Source organism: Heterocephalus glaber, unplaced genomic scaffold (assembly GCF_053883595.1).
Source record: "Heterocephalus glaber isolate CG9 unplaced genomic scaffold, H.glaber_assembly_v1.0 deba00000594, whole genome shotgun sequence".
NCBI lineage: Eukaryota > Metazoa > Chordata > Mammalia > Rodentia > Bathyergidae > Heterocephalus > Heterocephalus glaber.
In genome coordinates, this window is record NW_028258151.1 from 7647922 (window position 1) to 7665978 (window position 18057).

At 38.7% G+C, this 18057-nt stretch overlaps 1 protein-coding gene across 4 annotated transcripts in view; it reads right to left on the reverse strand.

The window, feature by feature from the left end:
• Positions 1–15075, reverse strand: part of Phf3 (PHD finger protein 3) — a 72462-nt gene extending 57387 nt beyond the window's left edge. Inside the window, exons 1-2 of one of the 4 annotated variants that reach the window (XM_013072690.3) lie at positions 14819–15075; positions 3941–4209 (exon numbers count right to left, since the gene is read on the reverse strand). In XM_013072690.3, coding sequence (XP_012928144.2) covers positions 3941–4184 — 244 coding nt within the window. In that variant the 5' untranslated portion in view covers positions 4185–4209; positions 14819–15075. Of the gene's footprint in view, positions 1–3940; positions 4210–8473; positions 9055–14818 lie in introns of those variants that run through there. The other 3 variants (XM_013072691.3, XM_087205149.1, XM_013072692.3) reach the window with 3 other exon arrangements.
• Positions 15076–18057: the final 2982 nt, after the last annotated feature.

Below are 18057 nucleotides of genomic sequence, written 5' to 3' on the forward strand. Positions count from 1 at the left end.
GGGTACCTCTAAGAGTTCAATGATCTTTTTAATTTGCTTAATCTCTAAAAACTATGTTATAGGAGGGGTGTTTCTATGCCATGACACAGCTGGAAAGGGCATCTTCATTTCACTTAAAAGTTTAATGTGTAAAAATGCTGTGAGGAAAAGGCTGCTCTCAGTACACACACCTGCAGTGTGCATCACTGGGCAGCGCTGTCTACACAGGGAAAATAAGTCAAATTATAGCCATAAGACCTTTCAATGTCCTGTACAGAGAAATAAATGACTTCCAGATGGCACATGCCCCTACAGTACTCCCACCACTCTGGGAAGCTGAGGCAGGAGGACGTGATGGTCAAGACCAGCCTGGGAAACCCAGCAACCTGGCAAGACTGTGTCTCAAAATTTAAATTAAAAAATAATAATAATAAAAGGGAATGGGGATGAAGCTCAGTGAGAAGCCCCTAGGCCCAATCCCTGGCACAAAAACACAAATGAATACCAACACTCGAGGTCAAATATTTCAAACCATGTGTTTCCTCCTGGGCAGCACAGCTAAGAATTAGATGCAAACTAGTACTTTACACAGTTAAAAGCGTTCTGTAAAACAGTACCACAGAGTCAAAAAGGATCAGGGCTCCACTGGCTGGTCTCTCAAAATCAATCAGCATACCATCTTTTGTGCCTCTCACAGTGCTAATAGTAATTTTGTTTCCTACTTTTATAACTTCTAAAACCCGTTAAGACTTCTGAGACAATGAAACAATGCAAACCACTCAACTACATGAACAAAAACTTGGCCTTTTAACAATTACAAAATACAATCTAGTTCAGCATCACAGAAAACAAAACAGAGCAGCTACTGGTCTGCTAATTTTACAGCACTGGGAAAATCATAACCGCAATCTACATATCTTCCTGTCCTGAGGAATGTGGACATTTCCCTTCTTGGATTCTCCAGTCAAGGCCATTAGTAAAAACCTATAGATTCAGGCAAAAACAACCAGGTAAGAATTGTGTCATTTTTACTTCATAATAAAAAGCTGAAGTAATTTATGAATAGCTGAAAAGTTATCGTTGGCCAAGTATGGTAGTACATGCCTTTAATACCAGCACTCAGGAGGCTGAGGCAGGAGGATTACTGCAAATTCAAGTCCAGCCCAGGCTATACAGTGAGTTCAAGACCAGCCTGAACTACATCGCAAGACTCTGTCTCAAAAAAAAGCTACTGTCCAAACATTGTTCTTTTTGTGGTACAGGGGATCGAACTCGGGTCCCTGCAATTGCAAGGCAGGTGGTAGAACCACTGAGCTAAATCCCTGGCCCCGAAACATTGTTTTTATTAACAGTTACAATAAGATTTATTCTTTGAAACGCTCTCCTGAATCTGATTTTCCAAAACAAAAACCTAAAAAATTTTCAAGTGTTTTTTATTTGGTGGCCATTAGAAAATGCATAGGCTTTTTACTAAACCAAATATTCCACAGGGCAAAAAGAACTTTGGGGCCAGGGATGTAGCTCAGCAGCACAGCACCTTCCTGATAAGCTCAAGGTCCTGAGTTCGATCCCTGGTACCAAAAAAAAAGAACTTTGAACCAATTAAGATAAATCCTCTCCCTAATAGCACAAAGAAAGTTAAATAATCTAAGCTCAAGAGCTTTATCATTATTGTAAGCTTCCTCATATAACTTTCTAACATCTTAAAAACACCTACTACATACACATGAATATAGTTTTGTTACAGAATCTAATTACAGCAAACAAATGATAAGAAAATTCAGAAACCAATACTACTTAAGTCGAACTTTAAAACAGAATTAAAAATAAGTATTAATAAACCTCAAAAAAATTAAATACTCTAATGAGGGGGTTTTAAAACTTCTAACAGGAAAAGAAATGTTCGCCAAAACTGAATACTTTCCATATCAATAAAAACTCTTCAACAATCATCCAATTTTAAAAAAGGGCACCAAGTAGGAATAACAGTATTACTAGAGAGCCGGAATAACAGGCTGATACATGTGCCACTTCCAACTCCAGATCGTACACAACATCCTGGTAGAAGTACGGACTCAATGTTTAGCCTGGTATTGGACTAAACTGGGAAACAATGTACATACAACCAAACACTGTCTAAAGTGTTAATATTAACAATAGATAATTAGAACTACTGTACTGACACAAAGACCAAAGTAAAAAACTTAAAACAATGTATACATGAAACAAAATTTTAAAAGCTTTAAAACATTTAGAATACAACAACAATGTAAGCCTATTCAATAACATAACACAATGTACATAATTCAAAGGTACATAATTAGCAAACAATTCAAAATCCCCCAATATTAAAGAGTGGTTAAAATGAAAAGATTCCTAGTACTCAGTGTTGAGGCCTTCAGGCAGAGTAATCTGACACATTCATGGGTCAACAGCAGACCACCCATTCCAAACTTTAAATATTACTACATAAAATTACCACATAACTTAAAAGACAGAAAATGTTAAAAGGAAATGAAAAATATACTGAAAACTGCACTTTAGGAGAAGTCTAGAATCACTGAAAAACAAACCAACATCACATAAACCTATGAATTACCTTAGAAAATGGGGAGAAAGCCTGGTTTATTTCTCCATGTGAGACTGATTTACCTTTATCTAATCTGAACTTACAGAAGTTATTGCTCCAAAGTTTATAGTAATAATTTCTTTGCTTTAAAAAGAAAAACTTATTTTTCTATGTACTAACATGACACCAAAGTAATTTCTAATTCAGAATAGTTTAGCCTTGCATAAAGTTAATAACCTTCTTCTTTCCTTTATTTACTGCAGTACTGGGGACTGAACTCACGGCCTTCTCACTGAGCTATATCCCCTGCCTCTTTCTTGAGACAAGGTCTTGCTAAATTGCCAAAGCTGGACTTGAACTTTTGATCCTCTTGCCTCAACCTCCCAGTGCTGGGATTACAGATGTGAGTCACACGCCCAGCTACTATCCTTATTCCTCCAGCTATTTAAACTACAGACTCTAGAACAGTGCTGTCCAACAGAAATATAATAGAAATCACATGTGTTACTTTGAATTTTTAAACAGCCACTTGGCCAAGAAAAAACAAAATAATCCTGGGGCTGTGGCCCTAGCTATCCAGAAGGCTGAGGCAAGACAACTGCTTGAGCCCAGGAATTTTGGAATAGGTAACATAGAGAGAACCAGTCTCAAAAAAAAAACAGCCCAGGGTCCCGAGTTCTATCCCCGGTACCAAAAAAAAAAAAAGTAAAAAATAAAAAAACATAAAAAATTAATTTAACCAACAATATCCAAAATTATCACTTTAACACATAATCAACTTTAAAACTGATAAAATAGTTTAATCTTTTCATATCGCGTCTTCAAATTCTACTGTGCATTTTACAGCACATTCAAATAAGACTAGATTTATTTCAAGATATCAAGTTATATGTGGCTAGTGGTTACTGTACAGGACAGCACAAGTCTAGAGTTCTTTCTCTGGTTTTAGGGTAGATATACAAAATATGATACAAAATTGGAGCAAAGAATGTACCAACTTTGTAGGGCTGGGAGGGACAGCAGGCCTGGAATGCAATGTCCCAATTTTCAAGGCAATCCCCTATGTGCTCGGGAGAGTCCCTATTTACACCTGCTACAACAACATCATTATTAATAGCACCAGCTGGAATTCTCACAAGTACTCGACTCTGGATGACAAGTTCTATGGCCCCTCTACCTATATCTGTAATACCCTTAAAGATGACTCTACACTCCTTGGAAGAAAATTCAGTATTAAGTCTAATTCTGATGCCTGGAAAAGCAACTCTACAGTCAAAGGAAAGAACCCTAAATTCACTACCCTCATCATCCAAAAAGAAAAAAAAAAGTTGCTGAAAATTCTTTTCATTTTAAATTGCAGACTAAAAAAAAAAAAAAAAAAGTAAGAATTACCTGTTGAACAAGGCATCTGGAAATTGGGATCATTGCTATCCAAAACAGGCAAACAGAACTGGTTACTCGCAGATCCTAGCATAGGATCCTTATCGCTGAGCATGTTCTTCAGCGAGTCCTCTAAGACATTTTGACTTGCACTAAAATCCTCACAGACTTCATTCTCCAGGTTGGATCCTAGAAATAGGGCATCATCTAAGTGTTCAGTAGGAATTAAATGATTAAATGTATCAACTATATCCATGAAGACTTCTGTGTGTCTTTCAGCCCTATAGAAAGACAAAAAAAATACCATAAGAAATAAAGCTACCAATTGAAAATCACCTATACCAAATTATTTTAATAGTTTTGAGTCTAAGAACACACTTCTGAATTTTTGTTTTAAAAAAAGTCCTCACTGTTTTTAGAATATACATTTGGAATTGTGGAACGAATCCTTACTAAATTATCTTTATCATGCATGTATTATTTTACCAGAAATCCTACAAGATGTTTACTCAATTCATTATTTCTAGGGAAAAAAATCATGTATAGTTCATTAATTTGTCACATTTGAAAGAATTACATGGCTTAAACATAAAACCATATGTTTTAACCATAACACTTTCATGAATTAAAAATCAAACACTGCTTTTAGAGTAGGTCCACGTACAAGAACTAAAATCCAATCATTTAAATGATTTACAGGAAGGTAATGTATAAACCAAAAATTGTTTTGCAAGGGTAGAGGAGGAAAATGCAAAGAAAATATTAAACCCAACAAACCAAAACAAAAACTACAGAGGCACTCAAAGGCGTGCACATGCAAACATATTCTCCTGCGGGTCCCCTTTTAGGACAAAATGAAAAGAATTACAAGAAAACAATCGCACGTATTTAAATTGATTTTAGTGAGTTTTATCTACACGAGTTGCAAATTAGTCTCCCACTTGAACTTTACCTACAAGGTATTTATTATTCAGCAAGTTATCTCAAATTTTAATGGAGAATCAACTATAAATTCAATTATTGAATTATTTTCCATACTGGTTTCAGATACAGCTGAACCAACATATCTTAGGGCATGAAGAGGAATCAACCAAAAAAATTAATATTCAGTTAGAAAATTCCATTGATTAAACAGAATATCCTGAGCTCTGTAATTTCAAAGTATTTTAGATATGCTACAAATCTACCGAAACTCTCAAACTGGCCTTGAATTCTTCCCCTATAAAAATGAGAGTAGAAAACTCAGATACTCTACCGTTTACTGGGTATATATCATATGCCACACTGTGATAAACATCTTGCCCAAATTTATAATTTAACCCCCAAAATGAATAGAATCTATTATCATCTTTGTTTTGTTGCTGTTGTTGCTTTGGGTTTAGTATTTTACAGGAATGGGGACTGGGCTCAGGGCTTTCTTTTTGAGATACATCTCACGCCTTTCATTTTTGAGACACAGTCTCACTAAACTGCCCACACCTTGTTTTACCAAAAACTGCACTTAATTTAAATATCCTCCCACAGCCACAAAGTGTAGCCCAGATACTGAGCCAACGTAAAGGCCAGGTTCTCACACTGCACTAAGAAGGACCCAGGAAGGCCTGACTCTGAAGGACCTCTGCGCACAGAGGTTGACCCCTTGCTACACAGAAGACTGTGGTGTCTCTTCTCAAAGTCGGCTATGTATTTACATTGAAATATTAATGAAAGTGAGTAACTATTTTACTGACTCACTGGTTATTTTATATGCATTCTTGCTGACCAAAAGTTAGAAAAATTTCCTTTAAGAACTCCCTTTAGCTACATGATCTAAGCACCTAAGAAAGATTCAATTATACATTACCAATACTTCTACTTTGTTTTTTGGCTCCAAAGAAATTCCAATATAATAAATCTAATTAAAAATAAATTATCGGGGGCTGGGGATTTAGCTCAGTGGCACCGCACCTGCTTCACAAGCGCAAGGTCCTGAGTTTGATTCCTGGTACCGGAAAAAAAAAACAAAACAAATAAACAAAAAATAAATTATCAAAAGCAATGACTAATGTTTACAAAATTAAGTAGACCAGACTACCAATTAATTCATTTATCTGGATATGTTGGACTCCAAGCTTTAACACAAGCCAAAACTACTCTCTCTTCAGAGTTGCATCCAACTAGTCATTTTTCCTCAGATGAATCAAAAAGAAAAAGGCAACTCCAGCTCTAGAAATAAATTGCTAATTTCCCTTCTAAAAATCATATGCTGCTGGGGATTTAGCTCAGTGGTTCCGGCACCTGCCTTGAAAGTGCAAGGTCTGAGTTTGATCCGCAGCACCAAAAAAATAAATAAAAAATAAAATAAAAATCATATGCTGAATCTACTGGAAAAAAATACACTTATTCCCATAGCAACACAAGGCTAATAAATTCAATAAACTTCATCTGATGTCTTTCTGTTACACCAAACATATTGTGGGCTTTCAAGTTTTGGAAACATTCAGAACCCTCAGAAGTTATGATGACCCAACTCAAGATCACAAAGCTTTATGGAAGACCAGCCCATTCTAAACAATCTTCTAAATGAGTGAGAGTTTTCCCCAATACTACTACTGTTTATGAAAACATACTAGGGCCAGGGATTTAGCTCAGTGGTTCCAGCGCCTGGCGAGCTCGAGCACAAGTTCCTGAGTTCAATCCCCAATACCAAAAAAAAAAAAGAAAACATACTAAAAATCTTTAACCAAAAGTGCCTTCAGAGGCTGTGGCCAATTGTTTAAACTCAAAAGATAAGACCTAGTCTTTACAAACCAATTAAAAAAAAAGAAAAGGAAAGCCAGGAATTTAACTCAGTGGTTCCACCGCCTGCCTCACGAGTGCAAGGACCCAAGTTTGATCCCCGTATCAAAACAAAAAGAAAAAATAAGAACCAAACATACAAAAAAGTAAATCATGCTCTACATGAGTGAATCATACTTTCCAGTAGTTTTTGTAGTCAAAGCTGGTAGGTATGGCTCACAAGATGTGTTTCCCTAGACTGACATGATAGGGATTATCAAGAAAAAAGGTTTCTATGGTCAAAAGTGGAGAAAGACTAAGTATAACAAAGTTACATTTCTTTAGCAATACCTTTTCTTTATTCAACTGATTTTTACTAAACAGCTACCACTACATGAGACACTTTATTAGATGAATGGGAATCTTCTAAAACAAAACAATATAAAGCACCCCAAATTTATGGATCCAAAGAAGACACTTTCAAAGGGATACATCCATCATAAGCTAGTATTCTGTGAAGTACATTTTAAGGAAAATTTGTTACAAACTGTGAGTCTGTTTTTCTTTAGGTGCTTCCTGGCTGTGCAACCAATTCCAAAGGAAAAAACTCTTCAAAATGCTAACACAGCCATCTAACACAACTATCTTGAAAGTAACATTTATCAGAGGCACAATTTATATTAAAAAGTCAGTTTCAGATATTAAATGCTCACTATAAATAATAAAATTAAAATGTTAAGTGGAAGAGCAAATGTTAATTGTGGAAATATTTAGTCAAAATGGACATACTAATCTACTAAATGCAATGTGCACTGAGTCACAGAACAGAAAAAGGACAGCAGTTTAAAAACTGGTGAAATCATAATAAAGTATGCAATTTAGCTAATAGTAAGGTAGTAAAAGTAATCTTAGTTCTGCTAAAGGCACTAGAGTGTTATGTCAGATGTTAATTAGGGAGATTTTCAGGTGCAGTAGTGCACACCTGTAACCCCAGCGATCCAGTAGGTGGAGGCAGGAGGTCCACATGTTTAAGGCCAGTCTAGGAAACACAGGAAGACTCTTGTCTCAGAAAAAAAAAAAAAAAAAAAAAAAAAAATCAAGGAAACTCAGTGAAGGGTATCCAAGGTATCTATACCCTCAATGCCACTTTCCTGTACATTTAAAATTATTCCAAAATATTACATAGTAATGCAGGAAAACAAAGATAATGAGATCTAATTAAGGACAAAAATAACTGATTTAGTATCTTTGTTAATTCAGAGTTCTTGATTTTATCAAGTTCCTGTTTCTTTCTTTTTTTAAAGTAGGAAGATATTTATTGATAGGAAAGTGTCTGAGGGGCAGGAGGGGTAAATTCCTGTTTCTTAAAATGAAATTCTAAATACTTCCTAACATTTATCATTCTAAATTTATTAAGACATAGCAAGTTTACACAGAGTGCAGCCCCCCCCAACCAGGGATCAAACTCAGGACCTTGCGCTTGCAAGGCAGGCACAGCACCACTGAGCTAAATCTCAGCCCCCACAGAGTATTTTAAATGCCTAATATATGTGTATATCTAGTTAAAGCAGTATCAATGTCAAAATATACATACTAAAGTCAGAAATTATTTGTGTGCTCAGAATCAGACCTGTTTACAGATATGAGACTGCAAGTAGCTAAGTCAGAGATGGATAATCTGCTTACAATTTAAATTACCCATTCATTCTTACATTTATTAAATACCTGTGGCAAAGCATCATCATTAGCACCAGTGAAAAAAAACCCATGCTTGGGCTGGAGATTTACCTTAGTGGTTCCGCTGCCTGTCTTGAAAGTGCAAGGTCCTGAGTTCAATTCCCAGTACCAAAAAAAAAACAAAACCCAGGCTCAAGGCCAAGGAACTCAGGATATAAAAATATACCAAAACAAAGGTACGTAAAACATCTAAACAAAATGTGAAATGCCATATGGGAGTAAAGCAGGTACTGTCATAAAAGGTCAAGAAAGGCTCATTAGGAGATGTAGGAGCTGGATCCTAAGTGTCCAGAGGACCCTCCCTGTGAAAGGAAAGCAGATGCTAATTACGAATGGCTACAGACTGTTTATAAAGACTAGGAATATAAGTACACTAGTACTTAGTACTAACATTCTAACTAAACTTTAAGCCCAAAGATATTTCCCATTTTAAAATATTTGCTTCTGCTGGGCATGGTGGCACACATCTGTAATTCCAGGACTGGGGAGGCTGAGGCAGGAGGATCACTGCAAGTTCAGGGCCAACTTGGGCTAGTGAATTCAAGGCAGCCTGAACTACACAGTGAGATCCTGTCTCCAAAAAAACAAAAGAAAAATATTTTATCAGTAACTCAAAAAATTATACTACAGCCAAATTCAGTACATAATAATAAAACCAAATTATATTATTTTCTACATGTTTCAGGTACAAACAGAATGATAAAATAATTTATTTTAAAATGTACAAATTTATAACAAAAAATACATTTCTATAAAAACCCACTTTAAGATTTAAAATGTCAACTTTAATTTTTAAAAACATTTACAAAAGGGCCGGAGATTTAGCTCAGTGGTTTCTCTGCCTGCTGCTCAAGCGCAAGGACCCAAGTTTGATCCCCAGTACCAAAAAAAAAAAAAAAAATTTTCAAAGTACTACAGTACCTTTTTTTTTTTAAGCACAAATAAGTCTACACAAATTATTAAAGCTATCAGAGCTTTAAATTTATACTATGATGAAGATCTGTCTTCTGTAATGTTTGTGCAGGGGCTGGCATCGGGGACCAAAACAGTGTCAGAACATTATAAAACCTATGAAAATATTAGGACAATGGTAATAGTAGTTCTATGCGGACCGTCTATATACAATGGTAAATGAAAATTTCACTAACAGGATGACATTTTAGCCAAAACTGAGTGAAATGAAGGAGTGATGGATGCATAAATAGGTAAGAGCAATCCAGACAAAACCTAGATGTGCAAAGGCCCTGGAAACGGAGGAGCACACTAGATAACTTCCATCCTTTACATTTCAGTGTAAGTTAAGCTGTCAATTTCAAACAAGCTTACCATGAACAAGTTTCTAAGGGGAGTAGCAGTGAAAGAATAAAGTATGTTGCACATAGTAACTTATGCCTGTAGTCCCAGCACACTGAGAGGCTAAGGGAGTATCAGAAGTTCAAGCCCATGGGCCAGGGATTTAGTTCAGTGGTTCTGCTGCCTGCCCTGCAAGCACAAGATCCCAAGATCAATCCCCGGTACCAAAAAAAAAAAAAAAAAAAAAAAGTTCAAGCCTAGCCTGGACAACTTAGCATCACCTTGTTTCAAACTAAAAAATTGTAAAAAGGTCTGGGAATGACAAAAAAAGGGGGAGGGATGTAGCTCATTGCAAAGGCCCTGTGTTCAAACCCTCATACCCATAAATACATGAAGAAATGAATGAATGAATGAACTAACGCCAATAATAAAATATAAAACACAATGTGGTAGGGCCAGGGATGCAGCTCAGTGGCACCACGCCTGCCTTACAAGCGCAAGGTCCTGAGTTGGATCCCTAGTACCTAGGGAAAAAAAAACATAATGTGCTCTGACTTCACATGGGGCACTGTTATGCATGATTTGCCTCAGTAAAATCCTCAGTCAGAGGCAAAAGGTAAGCCAGAGAACACGTGGCTATGTTCAGAGACATTTCCGTTACCACAACTGGAAAGTGTACTACATGCAACAGTAAATAGGATACACTGCATTGTACAAAAATCCTGCAACAAAGAATTGTCCAGCGAAAATGTCAACACTGCCGAGACTAAGAAACTCTGCTCTACACTTACTCATTTACTATAACAATCCTGTATTTTATTAATAATTATATCAGAAATATTAAACTGGAATTACGGAGATTAAGTTATTTGCTATAATAAGTGGTAGAGCTAAAATATGAACCCAGAAAATTTCATTCAAGACTCAACGTTGGCCAGAGATTTACTCAGTGGTGCCGCCGCCTTCCTTGCAACTGCAAGCTCCTGAGTCCGATCCCCAGTACCCACCCCAAAAAAAGACTCAATGTGCTTACTACTACCCTATGTTATCTTTTTTAAAGTTTAAAATGTTTATTATGCAGGACACTGTTGTAAACAACCTAAATGTGTTATACCATTTAATCCTCACAATCACATAATTAGGCAGGTACTACTATTACTCTCAACTTACAAGAGAAGGGCTAAAGCTAGCAAAGTCACACTCATTACTATAGAATAAATGACAGCTGTGATTCAGCTATATGACACCAAGGTCAATTTTTCACTACTGTGACAAAAAAACATTAAAGGTGAGTCATAAGTTAACCATGTTAGAGTCAAGAAAATTAGTAAATGTTAAGCCACATGTTATGATACAATTCTACAAAGTACACTCAGCAAAGCAATCACCCTCATCACCTGTTTCTCACACCTATAGCAAAATTCTGGTCCAGCTTCATTAGTTAGGATCTGTTGTCAAGACCTCATAAAAGGAAGCAAGGCTCAAAACAACTTTTCCAAAAGTGTTTGGTAAAAGGGTGTATACAGTCCAAGATATGAAGCGTCTGCTGCACAAAGACACCAAAGATCACCAGGTAGAGCTGAAACTGGCATATAGTTATTTTGCCCTTATAACTGACATTTTATGAAGCATCAGACAACTGAATTAATGACAGAATAGTGGAACTAGCTCATTACTGAAATTAGGGCCTAGGTCCACCAATATGTACTTACTGGTACTTGCTACATACTGTACCAGGTCCTATGTATGGGAAGTGTATTGTATGCATTATCTCCTTAGCTCTTTACCAGGACTCTGTAAAGTAGGTGCAATTATTATTTCTCTTTTACAGAACAGCAAATTGAGGCCCAAGCAAGTACACAATTCTCCAAAGGTTATATACCCAATATTCTCAAATTCAAACCCACAGTGATTCCTAAGCAGCACTTTTAAACTACTGGACTTTATACACTCTACCTAAATACCAGGTATTAATTTTTCTGCTTTTAACATACTAATAAAATCTTTAAAATACTAAAAACGAAAGTGACTCACTCTTCTTTCAAAATAATGCAGGAAATACACAATTAGCCACCCTAAAACAAAAACGCTATTTTCAGTTATGTGTGAACAGTATCATCTGGAGGAAAAGTCAAGTTATCAACTAAAAACTTTGTAATTTATTTTCACAGACAAGTGTCATGTTTTCATGTGTCCGACTCACACCAACTGTGAATTATTAAATTTAGTCTTTCTATACATCCTATCCCATTCAAAATTATCTAATAAAGATTATCCACACAAATAAAAACTTCTGAGGAATATTTTAAATTCTAACAATTCCTCTACATGTTCTCATTATACAAATAGTTTAAATTCTCTGACCATTAAAAAATACCTAACTTAAAAACATAATGTATGAGAATTTATTTGGTAGTTTACACAATGCCTTGTAACTCCTTTCTGTCTTTGTTTTTTACAGTCCTGAGGATTGAACCCAGAGCTTTCACACTGACCTACATCCCCAGCCCTTTTTTTTTTCATTTTGAGACAGGCTCTCACTAAGTTGTTAGGGTACTCAGGCTGGTCTAAAACTTTCAATCCTTCTGCCTCAGCCTTCCAGAGTATAGGACTGCGGGTATGTGGTACCATGCCTAGTACAATGCCTAATAACTCTTGAAATGCATTTTTAAATTCTAATACACCAGGGCCAGGGATTTAGCTCAGTGGCACCGCGCCTTGCCACACCTGCCTTGCAAGTGCAAGCTCCCGAGTTTGATCCTCAGTACCAAAAAAAAAAAATAAAACCTCTAATACACTGATTTAATACCTCATATTCTCCAGCTTAAATTATATTCATTAAGTGTAGAAACAGCACCCAAGTCTCAAACATTTTTAATTAAATCATTTGTCAGTAGCTTTCCTGGTGTAATTAATTAGCAAAAATGAAAAGAAAGTAGCTTTTACTATTTACAAAATTCTGACTGTATCATAAATGTGTAACATTTTGCAAGGCATTTCTGTAATTTAAAAAATAAGATGGCTGTGCTTCTGAAAACACAGTCCAGGATTCTCAGAGGATGCTCCAAGAAGAAACAAAAAAGAAATAGAGCCCAAGATCTTATCTAGAAAGGAAAACCTAAAAGTCATCTGTCAGCAAGAATACTGAAAATGTGGATGGATGAATGAATACTGTTTAGAATTCACACTCTAAGAACCCCTAACTCCTTGATACTGTGTAGTGAATTAGTTATGGGTAATACAAAAATCTGGGTACTGCTGATCAATAAAGCTCCATTATTTCATTTAAAAATAGAAAAGATATAAGCTGCCAAAAATACCAAAAAGAATTTTATGAAAAATTATAAAGGAACTCAAAAGCATATGAGCCTATCAAGGAAATATTATTATTAGCATCCAAAACACAACCATATTCATAATTTTCATTCACCAGTTTTCCCACGTATCCCCCATACTATGTAAAAGTCTGAAATCTTATAAGATAGCTTACAATCAAAACAGTCATTTGCTACATTCCAAATTTTATCAATAATACATTACATAAATCAGACTATCAACCTTTCCTAGCTCATTTCAATACTCGATATAATTTCAATTCTAGTAAGATGATTTTAAATGATTTACAATTTTCTTTCAACTTTTCCACTTGAAACTGCTGTCTGACCAAACCTATTTTTCACCTACATTTATACAGGCCATTTCTCTTAGATTTGACCTAGTGAAATATACAACACCCAAGTATACCATCAGATCAACTTGATAGTTATCTAAGGCCACTCCAACAACACACTTGTTACTAATTCAGTGTAAGAGAATTTCACTGTTCTCCCACACAGATGCAAAAGCAACATAACACACTACACTTCTCATGCTCTTCAATCGATGGACCCATAAAATACAGAAGGAAAATGGGAAAACGGCTCCCATCACCAACTCACTTGTTTTTCACTCCAAGTCACTGGTACAGCTATCAAGTAAAGCTGAAAACCTAAAATTGCGATTCTTAAAGTAGCCCATTTCATCTAAGTACAAGTATTGTTCTTAAGGAATTTACTGATGACTTTCTGGCTTAATCAGAGCCACAACAGTTCTTAAAAGTCCCCCTTAAATTATTACTATCATTGAAAAGCAGAGTACAGATTTAAAAATAACAACAGGGATAATAATAACGGTAGCCTAGGGAAGAATCACTGTGGTAGTGAACAGAAAAATGGGAAGAAAAAAGTAAAGAAAAGGTCTAAGAGGTAATAAAAGCTAAAAACTTACCACTTGGAATAACAATAATCTTTACTCGACACCTGTGTACTCTGGCAGAGCTATAAATTCAAAAATACAAGCATGCTACAATAGAAAATAACCTGGTTCTGTGACTCACATCTCTATGAAACACATCTACACCTACATTTTGTTTCATTCAAGAATTTTTTTTTAAAAGGTGGGAAATGAAATGTGCGACTGATGTGTAGTTCTAGAAGATCTTCAACAACCAGTTGACAAAAAGGCAGTATGGTGTAGTGGGTAAGCAGTTGGCCTCTAGAACAACCAGTGGACAAAAGTTCGGCCCCAAAATACTAAATATAACAATGTACAATGTAAGTCGTTTACGTCTACCGTTTCTACATTTCATGTTTAAAGCAGTGAAGTTTAGGCCGGGGGAAGGTTCAATCATCCAGGGTCCCTTCCAAGGCCCTCCGCACACTGCAGGCTGGACGCTAGAACTGCTGGGAGGCGCTCCCGGTCACACCTGTGCAGCCCAGGCCGGGAGAGAGACGTCTGCAGCCCGCAGGCGGGAGAGGCCGCACCGGCCCGCGCTCCGGGGAGGCCCTGCTCGGCCTCCCGCGCCCCGCGCCCCGCGCCCCGAGGCCCAAGCACAAAGGCGCGCGTCAGGGCAGCGGCTCTGCACCCCGGGGGCCTGGCGGACGCGGGCCGGCTTCCGGCGGGGCCAGGCTAGGGCTGGGGCCGGGGCCGAGCCCCCAATCCCGGCCTCCGGGCCGCCTCCACCCGAGCCCGAGAGCCGCAGCCCAAGCCGGAGCCGCAGGGCGCCGTGCGTGCGGAGGGGGGCGGCGGGGAAGGGCCCGCTCCCGCGCGGCCGACCGCACTCACCCGCTCCGCCGGACGCGCCGCCGCGGGCAGCCAGGGAAGATGGAGGCCGCCGCGGAGGAGGGGCCGGGCGCCGCGGCGAGGGGGTGCGCGCGGGACGTCAGCGTCGCTGCCGCGGCCTCCGCTCCTTGGCCTGGGGCGCCGCCGCCACCGGCCCTGCCCGCCGCCCGGCCTGCCAATCTCGCGCACGCAGTCGCCGCCGCCCGGGCCCAACGCTCGCCCGCCTCGCGCAGACCCGAGGCGCCCGGAGAGCCCGCGGCCATCGGCGTGCGCCGGCGCGGGGCGGAGCGGCGTGTCACGTGACGGTACTGTTTACCGTTCCGGGCCGTAGCCGCTGCGCCTGCGCGCTGGGCTCCGAGGGCTCCGCCCCCTGCGCGCGCCCCGCCGGGTGGGCAGGACTTCCGCCTCTCTGAGCTGCCCCTAGCGCTTGGGCACTTTCCTGAGGACCCCGGGTGATCGCAGGAAGGCCCGCATCGCAACCTAGCCTCGGGCCTCTGCCTGGGGTGCCGCGCAGCGCTGTCCGCCTCGGAGCTGGAGCCCGCCCCCGGGCCGCGTCTCTGGGGCCGGGAGCGTCCAGCGGCCGTCTCTGAGGTGTCCGGCGAGGCAGGGCGTCTTCCCGCCTGTCCGCTAGAGCTGACTGTGGAACAATGAATACGGAACCCGGCCTCCTGTAAGGCTAGGCATGAAGGGTACTTGTAGAAAAGTTAAACAATGCCACGCCTTTCATTAATTTGCTGGGGTGATATATTTTTAATGATCTATTGCTTACAGTAACACTCAATGGGTTTTGCTGTTGTTGAGTGATAAATGTTTTACATTTAACTTCAAAAATGGCAAATACCAGTAGATACAACCGTATACTGTGAAGAGAACGTCTTGGAGACAGGCGTAGCTACAGCACTCTGGGAGACTGTGGCAACATGATTGCAAGTTTGAGCCCAGTCCGGACAATTTAACGGGACTCTGAGTCAGAAAAATTTTTAAAGGGCTGAGGATGTACTCACTGTGAAAGCCCTGGGATCTATCCCCCGTAATACAAAAAAAAAAGCTCTTGAGGAGTCCCTTAGTTTGTGAGTGTGTAGAGATTCTGAGCCCAAAATCTTTGCAGTCACTGGTCAGTTAGGTGTTGGACAGCGGCTTGCCTAAGTCCATCCCAGCCCTTCATATGCACCTTGCTGCAAGTGTTGCCTGTCACTCTGACCAAAATGAGCCCCATAAGGAAGAACAGGAATTGTGTCTTCTAACTGCACAGACCACTACAATAACACCTGCTGAGCACCTCCAGGTGGCCTGCACTCTGCTAAAACCTTCACTTGGTATCCTCATACCTACCAGAGTTGAGAATAAGGTAAGCTGAGTGCTGGGAAGCACAGATCACAAGTACAGATCTTCTCTGTGCTCTCTCCAGTCTTCTGATGTTTTAAGCACTCCTAATACCAGATGTTCTTCCACGAAGGTTTCTGTTGTCGCGATTCTACAGGATTTCAAGAGTTCCATCCCCTGCCTTGACTCTTCAACCTCTCAAGACTTTATTTGCAACCCTCAGGGCATCATGGCAAATTCTTTGAAAGGCGCATTATGAGGGGGTGTTTAATGCCTCTTGAATACTTAAAGAATATTTCTATTGATAATTATTTTATGAATTTTATTAAGCAATGTACTTAATAGGAAATTAAAATATCAATAAAATAAAATATTAAATGTTAATGTGTAATGAGTGTTTTGAATAAACATATTCAACATCATCTGTTGACTTGCTTATAAAATCTAAAAAATAACAAATTCCTATATGAACTACAGTGAAAATGCAAACAACACTCTACCACAAAAATAATCTTTGCTTCAATTATCACATCTAAGGCTGTCTTCACACATGACAGCAGCATGTTCCACACACGTCTCGATTACACTGATAGCACATGTGTTTTGTTTTCCTGTCTCCTTTGGTAGGATACACTTGACATCTTGCTGGTCTTCCTGTTTTCTTAGGAGGTTCTTGTGATGTTTCACCCATCCTGTTCACCAGTCTGCTCCAGTATTCTTTTGTAGAATTCTTTGGGCAGATACATATTATTCTTTCTCTGTCATAATTGTTCATTTATCAATTCCAGTCCCAACCCTCTAAGAAAATTTCTGTGATATTTTTGTGCTTCTAATTTTTTTTTTGTAAACTGAAACTATGCCTGACATGTTTAGGATTGAGTAAAACACAACCATTGGCCAACGCTTTGTGTTTTGAGTGACATCATAGTTACTGCATAACTCATCAACAACATCTACTCTGCCTTTTGTTTTGTAAAATGTGACCATTTCTGGCCCCATTTGTTTTCATTATCAATCTTTTTTGTTTTGTTTTTGTTTCTTTGAGACAGGGTCTCCCTATGTAGTCTAGGATAGCCTTGAACCCACTATGTAGCAAAAGCTGACCTAGAACTCAGGATCCTCCTGCCTCAGTGCTGAGATTACAGGTGTGCACTACCATACCTGGCTTCACTATCAATCTTTTCATCATGGTGTAACATTGACAGAATCAATACTACTTTGTTTTTCTTCGCTATATAGGAGGCCAATGTTATGTCCTTCTGAAATCCAAAGATTGTACTACACATTTCTCTATTGTGAACTTGCAATAGTTTTTCAGGAATTTCTCCTTTGTTCTTGCAAATAGTTCTTGTGCTGGTCAACTGGTGTTCTTTTAGCAAGTGCAACATTAATGGGTAATGAGTGAATCGATTATCAATGTGACATTTGGATCACTTTTTGAAATAGATACAACAGATCTATTCACAAAGTCATACAGTTTATTACTGCACATGAAGAAAGACCTGGTGGCTGAGTTCCAGGATAAATTTCTAAATTCAAGATGTAAAATGTCTTTGCATCTACCAGAGCATATATTTTTGTAATATATTTGGAAGGTTTATTTGGCATATATTGCTGAAACCTTCAGCAACCACAATATGATGCAAGTTGTTTGTCAATTGTTATGTATTCAGACAGTGTATAAATTGCTTGACAGTACAAAACAAAGCTTGCAAAAGATGAGTGAATAGCCAAATTGTCAGATTTTTTTTCTTTCTTGGTGGGTCTTTTTGTCATCAAAATGTCGGCAACTTTGAAGGAAACTAAATCTCTTGAGTGTCATTACTGTTTTAAAAATCTCAATGCCTGAGAAACTGAAAGTGTAAATAAGGACTAAATGTATAATAGGTAATGTGAAATAGGAAGAAAAGGGGCAAAGG